General features: G+C 39.3%; 1 protein-coding gene across 7 annotated transcripts in view; it reads right to left on the bottom strand.

Moving 5' to 3' along the window:
• Positions 1–14,128, bottom strand: part of fmnl3 (formin-like 3) — a 49,661-nt gene that overhangs the window by 6,408 nt on the left and 29,125 nt on the right. For 6 of the 7 annotated variants that reach the window (XR_003440383.2, XM_027144537.2, XM_027144536.2 and 3 more), the window contains 16 exons: positions 13,018–13,111; positions 11,652–11,726; positions 11,434–11,544; positions 9,954–10,103; positions 9,224–9,325; positions 8,060–8,411; positions 5,494–5,580; positions 4,814–4,938; positions 3,992–4,194; positions 3,024–3,258; positions 2,074–2,142; positions 1,856–1,936; positions 1,637–1,766; positions 1,373–1,533; positions 876–977; positions 167–259 (listed from right to left, as the gene is read on the bottom strand). Coding sequence is in view for 6 of the 7 variants with exons in the window: in XM_027144537.2 (XP_027000338.1) it covers positions 167–259; positions 876–977; positions 1,373–1,533; positions 1,637–1,766; positions 1,856–1,936; positions 2,074–2,142; positions 3,024–3,258; positions 3,992–4,194; positions 4,814–4,938; positions 5,494–5,580; positions 8,060–8,411; positions 9,224–9,325; positions 9,954–10,103; positions 11,434–11,544; positions 11,652–11,726; positions 13,018–13,111 (2,170 nt within the window). In the remaining variant the exon portion in view is untranslated. The remainder of the gene's footprint in view (positions 1–166; positions 260–875; positions 978–1,372; positions 1,534–1,636; positions 1,767–1,855; positions 1,937–2,073; positions 2,143–3,023; positions 3,259–3,991; positions 4,195–4,813; positions 4,939–5,493; positions 5,581–8,059; positions 8,412–9,223; positions 9,326–9,953; positions 10,104–11,433; positions 11,545–11,651; positions 11,727–13,017; positions 13,112–14,128) is intronic. The other variant, XM_027144535.2, reaches the window with a different exon arrangement.

Below are 14,128 nucleotides of genomic sequence, written 5' to 3' on the forward strand. Positions count from 1 at the left end.
TACAGCAATAATACAAATGCCTGAACCAGGGTAAGATTTTATTATCACGAAAAAATACTATTACAAAATAGCTAAAATTTTACCTCATTATTCATGTTTCATTTTAAGATTTCTGTGTGTGTGTGTGTGTGTGGGTGTGGGTGTGATGGAAGTTAGAATGTCATACCTTGGGGTCATGCTGTTTGGCCTCCTGAGCAAGCAGTTTCTCCCTCATAGCTTCCTCCTGTTTCTTCCTCTGTTCGTTATCCGCAACTGCATCCTGAAAGCACACACGCACACACACACACACAAACATTAATAAACATCGTTGCAGAAGTCCAGCTTTAATAGTTTACACCACTTTATGGTCCGAACAGTCTAAGCGGATATTCCAAGAAAAAAAATCAGAGCATTATAATTGTACTTCTAAATATGTACAAACACACACGCACGCAACACAGACCCCGAGGCTGACCGTTTCCTCATGCAGATCCATAAATCCACGTGAAGGACAATGTGAGGAACAGGCGTGTGTACGTGTGTGTGTCCGGGTCAGAGCGGAGAGTGCTCAAGCCTAGCCTAAACACAGCCAGTGCTCTCTTAACTAAATGCAGCTGCATCTTCCTGTTATTCATCGGTCATTCTCCTTCCCTCACCCTCACAACCTGCTCACATCTTTCTACACTACACTATCAACGTGCATTTACAACCAGAACACGAACTGACTCATTAAACTCCCAGGAGCTGTCAGAAAGACTCACTTCCTCAGACTTCTAGCAGGATTTCTAATTGTTTTTTTTTTTACACTGTGTAATTTATAATATAATAAGTCCTGTATGAGTGCAGGTGCTGTGTGTGTGTGTGTATGCGTGAGACAGAATTAAAGCTGAACGTACTTTGTAGGCCTTGATGAAGCGCACGAACACGGGGAAGAACACAGACGGAGGAGTTGTCTTGGGACTCTCGCCAAAGTACATCACCACAGTGTTGAAAGCCTCCTGTATGAGCGTTAAAAGAAAATAGGTGCTGAGTAAAACGATTTTTTTTTTTCATTCTGTAAATATTCAGAATGGGTTGAAGCAAGATTCACAAATTTTGTTCACAAGGAAAATTTCTCGGCTCGACCTACAAATAAAAACAGCAGTCATGTATTTAAAGAACCCCGCTGTAGCTGACTAGATATGAAGCTGTGGCCTGATGCAAACGCTACCCTTAAGTGGGGACATTTAGCTGATCTCCATTATAAAAAATCTTTGATCCTTAAGGTCTTTAGACACTGAGGTTAAGGTTAGATTCAGGTTATCATTGCATTTAAATAATAATGTTGATGCAAGGTCCTCTCAGGGGTTGTAACAGGAATGTGTGTGTGTGTGTGTGTGTGTGTGTGTGTTACCTCAGCGGTCTTGGCATCTTTCTGCAGCTTGTCCAGTGGCAGGTCGCTGGCCTGCAGGAATCCCTTGAGTACAGCGTGATCATGCAGACTGCACTCTCTTCTGATCAGCTCCATTCCTTTTCCCAGCTCCTTCACATCCAGTAGCACATTCTCCAGAGACACTACACACAATATAGTCCCAGTTGGTTTTATCCAATCATATGACTATTCAATTGCTCAAATCAGCACAGACGTGCGTTTCCATTCTTGTATACGTCTACTTGCCTGCTGCTGCTTTATCCACAAAGTGCAACTCGTTGTAGAAGTTAGCAAGCTCGGGGTATTTCTCCTTCACTATCAAAGCGATGTAGTGAAGTAACGTCATCTTGCGATCGGTAGACTTTGTGTCCAGCAGCTTGAACAACACAAACACGAGATAATTACAGAATATGGAGAGATTTAAACATGTAAGTTATAGTCACACACTCATGACATTCGTCATACCAGATCCAAACTTTGGAGCTTGAAACCATACACCGAGCCTCTTTTACTACTGTTCATGTAGTTACCCAAGGCCAGAATGATCTATATAAAGACACAGGGGGAGAAAAAAGGCTTCAGAGGTATGATATTGTGATAAACCATGTTACTCATCATGACATACTAGATTGGTCATCGTATTGTCTGGTAAAGGCTTTAATACATGACATTAAATCTCCTACCTCAAGCATTCTCTTCAGCTTTGGAGAAGACTTCACAGACGCTGAAGCAGCAATGATGGCGTTGAGTTGCTGTGGAAAATAAAGATTATGGCATCCGCTCATATGCACATATTTTTTTTTTGTAAACGAATCAGTTACAAATTCACTTTTTACTTTATTTGTAAAAATGATCACATAAAATCAAGTAGTAGGGGTAGAAATAATAGTATGTGTGGTAGTTCTGGTAGTAGTGGGAATAATAGAATACCAGAATTATTGCTAGTAGCAGTGCTAGTAGCAGTGTTAGTGTTAGGGGTAGTGTTCGTGTTAGTAGCAGTGTTAGTGTTAGGAGTAGTGTTCGTGTTAGTGTTGGTAGAAGTAAGTAGTATTGACTGTAATAGGAGTGAGGGAATTAGTGTTATTAGCAGTAGTAGGGTTAGTGTTAGTAGGGTTAGTGTTAGTAGTAGTAGTTCGCTGTAATAGGAGTGAGGGGATTAGTGTTAGTAGCAGTAGTAGGGTTAGTGTTAGTAGCAGTAGTAGGGTTAGTGTTAGTAGCAGTAGTAGGGTTAGTGTTAGTAGCAGTAGTAGGGTTAGTGTTAGTAGTAGTAGTTCGCTGTAACAGGAGTGAGGGGATTAGTGTTAGTAGCAGTAGTAGGGTTAGTGTTAGTAGGAGTAGTTCGCTGTAACAGGAGTGAGGGGATTAGTGTAGTAGGGTTAGTGTTAGTAGGAGTAGTTCGCTGTAATAGGAGTGAGGGGATTAGTGTTAGTAGCAGTAGTAGGGTTAGTGTTAGTAGGAGTAGTTCGCTGTAATAGGAGTGAGGGGATTAGTGTTAGTAGCAGTAGTAGGGTTAGTGTTAGTAGGAGTAGTTCGCTGTAATAATTAGTGTTAGTAGCAGTGGTATTAGGCGTATTACTGGCCACAGTAGTAGTATAAGTAGTAATATTAGTGTAGTAGTGGTATATTGGCTCACCGGGGTCAGCATGCTAATGTTATCGTTGAAGTTCCCCACAAAAGTGATGATGCTCATCCTCTGCGTGAGGCGCTCGATCTTGCTGAAGAGGAGCATGAAACGGTCTTCCTCAGCCAGCTGCTCCAGAGGTCGCCGTTCCTTCTCGTACTGACGCAGCAGCTTACTCTCTGCCTCCGTGGGCAGGAAGCGCATCAGACACTCCACAAAGTCCACTGGCAAGGCCTTGAGATCAAACCTGCAATCATCACCACACAATATCAGGTCTCGTAACGTAAGGCTGTAATCCAGGAGGAAGATAAAAGCTCAGAACTGGCCAGAAGTCTGTTATTAAGGAGTGTTATATAACCTGTTATGTAAAAAAAACAAATACAAATTCAGGTACAGTTTCAGGTACAGATGTATAGTGCAGATAACATGATTATGTTATTATATTACATTATATATTATTATAACATTATTTAGCACTTGATATTGTTTGTTACTTTATTGCATATCAGAGATAAAAGAAATAGGATGAAATTCAGTTCACTTTTAATGATAAGATTTTAGATTTTATGTTCTTTTTTTTTTCCAATCAGCTCACACATCTTTTTTGTGCTAAATATCTCTGGGGAAAGAAAAAGCATAACTGAACATTAGAAGCAGTTTTATAATAAATTACAGAGTAAATCCTACAAGAGGCTTTTGCTAAATGTTTATTTTATCATGTGTGTTAATGAGAGAAAATGTGGAGCTTATCCTCGACTAGCAAAAGCATAATAGGTCCAGGTTTATGTTTATTTCCACTCAACCCTGTTTTATATACTCATTACGTAGCGTTAATGCTTCTGTATAAATTTGTTGATGTCACTTGGTTAATAAACCCTCGTACACCAGTGTCCATCTATTTCCTGTTGTGTAAATAGTTTATTATAATATCTCTCATCATCAGCAGAACAAGCTCTCGGTCTTTGGAGACGGTTACTCACGTGTGGATGGCTCGACAGATCTCCTCCGTGCTCTTGTTGGCCTTGCGTAGTGTGATGGCCAGGTTCTTGGAGCGATTAGCATCGAGCAGCTGAACTTTGTTCATGGCCTTACTGGAGGTTTTGCTCTTTGTACAGGACAGCTCAACCACAGGTCCCTGGGCTTTAGTCTTAAAGAGCTCTTCAAACTTCTCCAGGTCCAGCTCCTAAACACAATACCAATATACCAGCATAACAATTCATCAATCTGCACGCACAGTATGATCACACAATATGGGAAACGATATGTACTGTAGCAGATGCCCTTATCATTCATTAGCGTCAGTATGTTTGCCTGTTCTCAACTAAGTCCAAGTAACTAGACTACAAATAGTCGATTAATATCATTAAATTAAAAAATAAATCAGGAGTTAATTCTGTACACTAATGCAGAATATGGAAAACGAGTGAGTACTTGACTACCTGGAAAGAGCGACTTTAAAAAAAGCCTAGTCTACCTAAAAGCCTAGAGTGTTTCAGGCTAGACGAGTGTGTTGAATGATTTTAAGTGTTAAATGTTTTTTTAGTGTTAAGGTTAAAGGTTAAGCTTAAAGGAGGATCCAGCTCCACCCTCTAGACTTTTAAAGTCTGCCTAACATCTGCATTTTCACTTGATGAAGAGAAACAAAGTCACTGTGTATTGCCCTAACAGTACAGTTCCAGAGCGGTTCCAGTTTCATACTGTGGCACTGTGCAGTAGTTTGCTCAGTTTTGTCTGTGTTTCCACATCTCTCAACATTCCTGATAGTAAACTCAAAGGCAGAATGTAGGCCAAGTGAGACTCACCTCAAGCACGCGCTCATCGTCGATATCGTTGAAGACAGTACCGTTGATCTGGTTGGGCTTCAGAGCAGCCCAGTTAAATATAGGAAGACGGAACTTGGTCTTTATGGGCTTCTTGATGCGAATGGCTAAAGGTTTATACACAGAGAAGAGTTATTTATTTATTCGTTTATTTCTTTAATTGTATAATCCCATCTTAACCCGATAAAGTCAATGAAATTCTGCACCCTGCTTTATTTTCCTCAACAGGTAGACTTAAATTGAAAAACAGTTGCAGAGAGACTCATATAGTTTGAGTAGGGGAACTTTTTTCAAAAACAGTTAGGACTCCATTAGAGTGCAGAGGTAAGTGCATTGGAAGTTACAACAAGTGACACAACATACTGACCTGTTGTTGTATACAACGTAATTGTACACCATTAGTTCATATTATTCTTATTTATACTTATTATTTCGCTTCAAACTTATTTTAATTTAGATGCACAGTCGATGGAGGTGTAGGCTGTGTTTACATTTCCCTTCGTGTATATAACTATGTACGCAACAATTCAAATCCAAATAACTGTTTTTACATGATGTCCTTGTGGAGAATCCTGCTTTGATTTGGACATCAACGACAGAATCGAAACAACGTTTGCATGCAGAGAGATTCTGGGAAATGGTGAATATATTAACACGCTCACCTGATAAACCAACACTGAGGATGACTGAGGGAGAAGTTCCAGGAAGTGGAGGAGCCAGAGGTGGAGGTGGAGGTGGTAGACACTCTGCTATAAAACAGACATCACATTTTAACTCACGTGCACCAAACACTGCCAACCGGCACAGGACATTATCAGCGGTGAGGCCAGAAATCACTCTGACACACATTTATCCCCAGTACAGATGCTTCCCTAACAGTAATAGTGTGTGTGTGTGTGTGTTTTGTGCTTTCTCTCCTGAGCTGAAGGAAACTCCCTACTTTTCCCTTTCCTTTAGTTTTAGCTACAAAACACCTCTACTTTGAAAGCAATTCGAGCGACCTGTGTGGCTGAGTTTGGTACAAACTGTTGTAGAAAGGACATTATTTACATTTACACTATTTACTGTAGAGTGTCACCCAAATGAGGATGAGGTTCCTTTCTGAGTCTGGTTCATCTTAAGGTTTCTTCCTCATATCATCCCAGGGAGATTTTTCTTGTTACCGTCGCCTCGGGCTTGTCATTAGGGATGGATGCTAGTGATGTATAGTATACTTCATTTTTACATTTTTCATTTTTGTTCCGTTTCTGGCGGAAACGGTGGCTTAGTGGTTAGCACGTTCGCCTCACACCCACCAGGGTTCGGGGGTTTGATTCCCACCTCCCCCTTGTGTGTGTGGAGTTTGCATGTTCTCCCCGTGCCTCTGGGGTTTCCTCCGGGTACTCCGGTTTCCTCCCCCGGTCCAAAGACATGCATGGTAGGTTGATTGACATCTCTGGAAACTTGTCCGTAGTGTGTGTGTGTGAGTGAATGAGTGTGTGTGTGGCCTGCGATGTGTTGGCACTCCGTCCAGGGTGTATCCTGCCTCGATGCCCGATGACGCCTGAGATAGGCACAGGCTCCCGTGACCCGAGGTAGTTCGGATAAGCGATAGAAAATGAATGATGAATGAATGTTCAGTTTCTATACTTATGTAAAGCTGGTTTAAGACAATGTTGATCGATAACAGCGCTATACAAATGAATTAAATCGTTATCGATGCTGGGACAAATGTCAGACAAGCTAAAGTTTGAGATTTGCACAAAACAGTGTTAGAAAATAAGTTTAAATTTCGGATTACGCTACAACAACGGTGACTGTGAGAGAGAACAAGGTGCAAATGAAAGCAAAATATCCCTAACAAATCCCATGACTTCATTATAAATGATATGCAGAAATATGTTTTCATAAACATTTACCTATAGTGAAGGAAGTCTGGAATATTTCGAATGAAAAAAACATCAAGCCCTAGAAGCTTATTCCATGCATTTAGTTACTGTACCTGAACAGCTAAATGTAATGTAGCATTGAATTCAAAACTAATGTAATTGATTGCTGTATTGTGGTATTGTTGCTTCCTTCCAGCTGCAGTGACCTCGGTTCCTGCCGAAACTCAGGCGTGTGGAAACTTGTGTGTAAACATTCATGTTCTTCCTTTGTCAATGTGGGTTTCCTCCAGTTTGCTCCCAACTCCAAAAATGAACTCTTTTTTTTTTACCAGATGCCAAAAAATAGAATTTGTGCCTGTTTCTGTTTCGTGTCACACAAAAAAAAAAAATCATAAATATTTCTGTCGCTTACTGAAGCAATGCATTCATCTATCAATATATTCAACATCGGTTTATTTTTTTTCGCACAAACGTTTCCATCTTCAAAGAAAATGATATCGAACCGACTTCTACGCTCTGAGATGACCCAAGTTTTTGTTTATAAGGGTGTAAAATCTGAAGGCGTTCAATCGCGTAAATTCTGTGTTTAAGTTTATCCAACAGAGGGAAAAACATCAACATAGATGGTTGACTAGATAGATAGACCTATTGCTACAATGACATCATATCAGATGGTATAAAACCCGAATAAACATGTTCCCCTTAAACGTCCCCTATGATATGAAAGGTTCTTTCCCATTTTGCTTGAACTGATTTCCCAACTAGCAAAGAAATCACCAACTTCCCCATAGTTGTACTGCTGTTGCTGGCCTGTTATTGTTTTGCTGTGTTGCCAAATAGAATGACAACAGCGACACGAGTGAGTGCATGTGTGTGCTGGGAAAAACCCCATGTGAATTCCTATCTGATAGTTTCATGTTACATCGTTCATCTTTATCGGATATGTGTGTTCATTCTGGTATGGTATGGTATGCAAAAGTGGACTAGACTTTTGTGTCTTGAAAGACTTGAAGAAAATCAGATTCGTGTCACTTTAACATGTTAATGCGGACGTAGCACGTAGTCGGCCGGTTGGATGGACAGATAGATGAATCCTAAATACGATAGCTATAACTAGTGTCTTTTCTCAAATGTGTTTGATGTGTGAGGCGGAAAACTATGGGCAGGACGTGTACTGAAAAGAATAAAAGGATAAATAAATTCATCCTCATGATATCAAAATATCTGAAATACTGTACTACCATTTATATTCCATTCATACAAATACTACTCTCACATCCTCTGAGGTCTGCTCTTAGCGGTTTGGGAAATGAAAACATCCTCAAACTTAGCCATATGCACACTAGGTCTGCTGCAGTACCTGCTGGGGGTAGAGGTGGAGGTGGTGGAGGTGGAGGTGGTGGAGGAGGAGGTTCAGGTGTTTCCACAGTAGCAGCAGGCAAACTGACACTGAGGGTTGTGCTGCCGGAGCTCAGCTCCCTAAGAGGAGCTCCAGTCATAATGTCTATAGCTCCACCGCTTCGCCCTGATCCTCCTCCAACAGCCTCGATCGCAAAGTCTCCGTCAGGCTGTTTCCTCAAGCGGATAGTCCCCTGTTGCTCGAGCTCCAGTAGCCGCTTTTCAATATTAGTGTGCCTCTGGAAGGCGACGTCCTTCTCCTGTATCACACGTCGAAGCGTACGCACCTGAGAGCTCGTCGATTCATACGTCTCCTGTATAGAGATAATATGAAGAAAATATTAGATCAGGGCAGAATACATAGGGACGGTTTAAGTTACATTTGAGTTTTAAAGGAGCTGCGTGCCATATTCAGTGCCATCTACTGCATGCACAGTGATCCACAACTGTAAGGAAAACAATGACAAGCTATTCTTTTTCACAAGCTGATTCCTTCACCACTTCTGTTTAAAGCATATACGCTTCTCTTATTTAAAACATATATGTGAGCAGGAGCACAGGTCATTTCTGGGACAGAAAAAAAATGGAAACAGAAGCCTCTAATTAAGAACATAGCCAAAACTTTTACATGGCAATATTGTGATTCAGAATTGTTTTTTAGCATTAATTCTGGTCTAGAAACATGTATAAATATTACATACTGCACCTTTAACAGACTACAAAAATACAGCCAAAAAAATCTTTTATTTTCCACTTCATCATTTAACAAAAAAAAATTACTGAATATTTAACTTAATGAAACTGGAATAAATCCTAAAGTATGTATTCCTCCTTTAAGATGAATAAATATCTTAGCGAGCTCAGACTAAACACTTATATAACCCTTATATAAGGAATAATAGAAAAAGAGGCATGTCTTTATTCTAAGCTATAGTAAAATTCACCATAAATAATTAAACCGATAAGCGTAGCACAGTTTACAGTCATATACGGTGCTATCAGTTAAATATAATCATACCAATAAATCACATTAAATTCTGTAAAAATAACAGAATTATTAGATTAGATTGTTAGATTATTTCTAACCAAGGCGTTTCTAAAACCGTGCATAAAAGCGCAGTCTTACCCGAATGGCAGCAAGATCCTTGTCTTTCTGTAGGAGTGTCTTCTCCAGCTCGGCGACTTTCATCACCGTCTCATTCTCCACATCCAGAAGCTTCTCCGTCACCTAGTGCGTGCGGAAGAACATGAAGAGAGGGAGAAACCATGGTAGTGAGAAGTCAGGGATCATGATGAGGAGGAAGAGAGTGAGTAATTGATGAGATTCCGGGCAGCCATCCCATAACTGTTTCACTGCTGCTGAGGTTAATGATAATTCTTACTCTCTCTCTGTCTCTCTGTCTCTCTTTCTCTGGCATGCTTTCTCTTTCTACTTTAGGTCATTGCAGATGAAACTAGCAGCAGAATTACTTTCGGTTTTAAATCAGCCTGATGACACATAGATCAGGGAATATCTTGGAAATTCTTTAGCGTATATTTTTTTCTACTCCACCACCCCCATGGTTTCTAGCCCCAGATGTCACAAGAGTTGTTGTGTGTGTCTGGAGTCAGTGCATGACCTTTGCTATGAACATATTTCAAGCCACCAACAATCCGGGGAAATGTTTCCATTCCAGACGTGTTTTATTCTGACAAAGTCTCAAGCAGAAAACAAACAGACCACTCAGTATCCACTGCAGTTTAATGCCATGCTCTGAAAATGATCCTTTGCTAGCGTTAGTTGCACCAATAGATGCTGAGGAACAGTAATCTCTGAGGACCAGGGCAATGTATACATATTTATACACAGTTCTTACATGAGACAGCTGATCTTCCAGTTCCTCCACTTTCTCAAGAGCCACATTCTTCGTCTCTGCGTCCTCCAGCAGTCCTCCAACGTCGAACACGTTGTCCAAGTAGGCCTGGATCTGCACAGACAGCTTATCGCTCTCCGTGTGCTTGGATTTCTGAGGAACCCAGGATTACATATATCACAATTACAAAAATAACATAGATAAAGACAATCTGATTGAATTATTTTTTTAGGAGATATATTCTGTGTTACATGTTCACCAAAGCTGGTAAAACTGCTTATGAGTTTGTTTAACGTTACACTTCATTGTTTTATTGGTCATTGGAATCGAAGCTAGCACCATAAACCATGGGTTAGCAATAGGAGATTAGTAATAGTTAGATTTATAGTTCTTAATATAGATTTTATGGGGTTTTTTTTCCAAACTTCTATTTATTTATTTAAATGACTTGTCATCTGATTAAACATAGATATATTTTGTAATTATACCAAAAATATGGACAACAATCTGGAGCATTTTTATTGAGTGTGAAAATTTTTTATTACTCAACTAAGAGGAACTGTTTTATAGATTCAGTGTTCAGAAACCTGGAGGAAAATAAAAAGCCATTTCTACCTGAAGTCAAAAATAGACAGGTTTGTTTTAAAATGCTGGAAAATTAAAACAAATTGAAATAACATAAAAAATAAAATAAAAATAAATTAAAATACGGCAGTGTTCAGATGTCCTTACCTAAAGAAACTTACATTTACTTACATTACATGATTCCAACTGAGCAATTGAGGAATGGGGGGCCTTGCTCAGGGGCCCAGCAGTGACAGCTGGAAGGAGCTCGCAACCTTCCAACTTGTTAGTCCAGCACCTTAACCACTAGGCTACCATGTCCCAAATTATTAAGTTATTATTATTAATTATTATTATTATTGTTGTTGTTGTTGTTGTTGTTATTATTATTATTGTTATTATTATTGTTATAATAATAACTATTATTATTATTATTATTATTATTATTATTATTATTATTATTATTATTATTATTATTGTTATTATTGTTATTAAGAGTCGGGGGCCAAAAATTTTTATTTTTTTTTGTAATGTCACACTCGAATGGCTCATATGGAATTTGTAGTTTTTCTGAAGTTTTTCATTTACATAGCATGCTAATGGAAATATATTTAAAGAAAAGTGAATGATTTCCTGCAAAAGTGAATGATGATATCAAACCCACTTCTAAAAGCTTGTTCAGAAGCAGTTCAATGAAGGTGTTATTTTCAACCACTTAAATTCTCTGTACGTTTATTCCATTTTAAGTCTCACACCCAAACCCAAGAGTGTCCTGCCTTTTTTTTATAAAATAATTCACTGAAAATTTCAGATAAGTCGATTTTGCAGACCGGTGTCAAATAGGGTTTCATCTCAAAGAGTTCCATAACTAGAGGTACATAAGTTTGTTTGTAGAACACTCCAAGCTTCCACTCCTCACCTCTAGGAAATCCTCTAAACCCAGTTTAGTGTATTCATACTGCAGATGCACTCGGAAGTTCATGTCTTCTACGGAATGGACCACGATGTTGATGAACTGCATGCAGGCCACCTGGTATATGAGCAGAAACACACAATACAACAGAGGGACACAAATCACAAAGATGGAACAATGTAAAACTCAAGATATGTTATGGTCGAGTGAAGCGGTTCATTTACCATGAAGTCGATGTTGCCATCTTCACAGCGGAAGTACTCCATCAGCTTTTCAAAGCGGTGCTTTTCCTTACACACCTTCAGGGTAAAGAGGAACGTTCGTTAGCGTTCCTTAGATAACCATCACATGGGTAAACACCTCATGGGTAGATTTCAAAGCGCGAATGAAATATTAGTGAAACTGGGTTCATCTTTAAAATATCTCACAAGGCTTTAAAAATCCCAGTCTACTATTATACAAGTTATTATCAATCCAAGAAAAATTGGGTTTAATCCAAACTTCCAGTCCAGGATTAAAATGCTATGATGCAGTAAATATTTGGATTGTAGGTCTAAAGAGGTCAACTCCAGCCATTAGTAAAGAAAAGCAAACTTAATTGCTGTTATTAATGGGGAAAGATGCATTTCCAAAACATACTCTAACACAGGATATGATATAAGCTTGGTATTTATGAAGTATGCACTGAAAATATTTCATATAAAAACAGTCTGGAGTCAAAGTTTTGATGAATGGTATTTTATACATTATACATAGCGCCCAGAGCGTCTGCTTAACAATCATTTTTCATTCTGAAAATATAACAAACAGCATCTTGTAGAGCATTAATCCACTCTTGAACATCTATAGTTCCCAACCAATAAGCTAGCCAATAATCTCTATGTCAAAACAATGAAATCTTTCGCAAAAATCGACTGAATTGAAAACAGACACCAATTAAAAATCAGGATCTACTACGAAGCTTGTACACCATGCGACCGAAGGTCTAAATGGGATGCTTACGACAGCCTTTCATTACAACCTGGATATGATTTTCCACGGGAAAGACGTTCTATTATTAAAGAAAGGAAATGTTCATTTTTTAAAACCAATTATTTGATTATCCTGAATAATGTATTCATATTCAGTTACATCCCTAACATACATCGTGCCCATGTGTGTAAAGTGGAGGCTTGGGGATATTTGGAGCTGTTGCGTATCGAGCGTTTTGGTTCCCACATTGTTCAGACTGCTCCAGGCAGAGTGTAGCAATTTCCAGGTTTCCGGCATTTAGCCGACTGGACAGAACGGGGGGAAGGTTAAGAAATGTAATGGCAGGCAACTCTCTCCCACAAAATCGCAGATCGTTATCACACTCTGCAGTTGGTTCGTATTTGGTAAGCTTAAAATAGTACGTCGTGGTATTTAAGACGCATTCAGAACTTTCCCACCGTTCAGTCTAAACAGAAAAGATCTGTGTTGTTGCATATAACTTACTGGAACTCCCCTAGTGCACACAATACCCCAATCTCATCAACTGTCAACACTTCTATCCCTGTCCAGACTTCATATCATCCATATAGCCACGTGTACACAGCTTCAGGAAGATACCTCTTTGAAGTTATCAAACGCTGAAAGGATGATCTCATGGCCCCCTCGCACCAGACACACGGCAGCCAGAAGCTCCAGGACCAGTGCTTTTGTCCTGCATCGAAAAAACAAGGACAGCTGTGAATATTCGGCTCCACAGAGAGAAGAAAGAAAAAAAAAAGGTCAAAGCAGAGACCCAAACAATGAACAGGTTTACATTACAAGTCATATATCTGACTAAACCTTATCCACCTAGCCTGTCTAACATCTGTCCTTCAGGGGAAAAATCTCTGCTTTGTGTCCATTGTTTGAGAATTTTCAAAATCAGCAGCTGAACTCCTGTTTGTGCGTTTGGCTTTGTCATTCGGCTCATATTTAACGTCCAGACTAGGTCACCGTGGGACAGCAAGACGTTTTTGTTGGGGATAATATTCCTAACTTAGGGATATGCGGATTGGTGAAAATTGTGACAATTCTGTAGTACGTACTGTAAAGTGACACCTTGGCACCGGCTCAAGTACTGAGTAGCTATGTACTGTACATCCCGTTTAAAAAAAAAAAATCCCAAGAAATTACATCGACTACGGCATCCGGGTCGGGGAGAGCGGGGGAGAAAGAGGGAGAGGGAAGGGGAGTGGCAGTGCATTAAAAACATAAACTCAGTGACATTTCTGGAAACAGTCATGATGTGAGGTTAGTAAGTGTAGGCTGTACAATGTCTAGTTAAATAGAGCTGATTGTCACTGCAGAAGTCAATAACTGTAAAGAAGATGAACAATTAGCCTTCTGTCTAATACACCGCTCGTGTTCAGGAGAAATATGGCACAAAGTTCAGGTTTGGAAATAAACATGAAAAATAAAAATAAAAATAAAAATGTATGGAATTTTGTGATAAAAATATGACAAAATATGTGAAGTTATGTGAAGGACTTGGTCTTTATTTATTTAATAATAATAATAATAATAATAATGAGTATTTAAGTCTTTATACAGCTGTAGAGTGTGAATATAAAATCATACTAATATCCAACATATCTACTGGACATCTACCTCGTACCTGAAATAATTGGAAAAATCTAAATATTAAACATGCCAGAACGTGACAACCTTTCCCACCTCCGCCAACCGTCTT

The sequence above is a fragment of the Tachysurus fulvidraco genome, chromosome 23 (assembly GCF_022655615.1).
Source record: "Tachysurus fulvidraco isolate hzauxx_2018 chromosome 23, HZAU_PFXX_2.0, whole genome shotgun sequence".
In the NCBI taxonomy this organism is placed as follows: domain Eukaryota; kingdom Metazoa; phylum Chordata; class Actinopteri; order Siluriformes; family Bagridae; genus Tachysurus; species Tachysurus fulvidraco.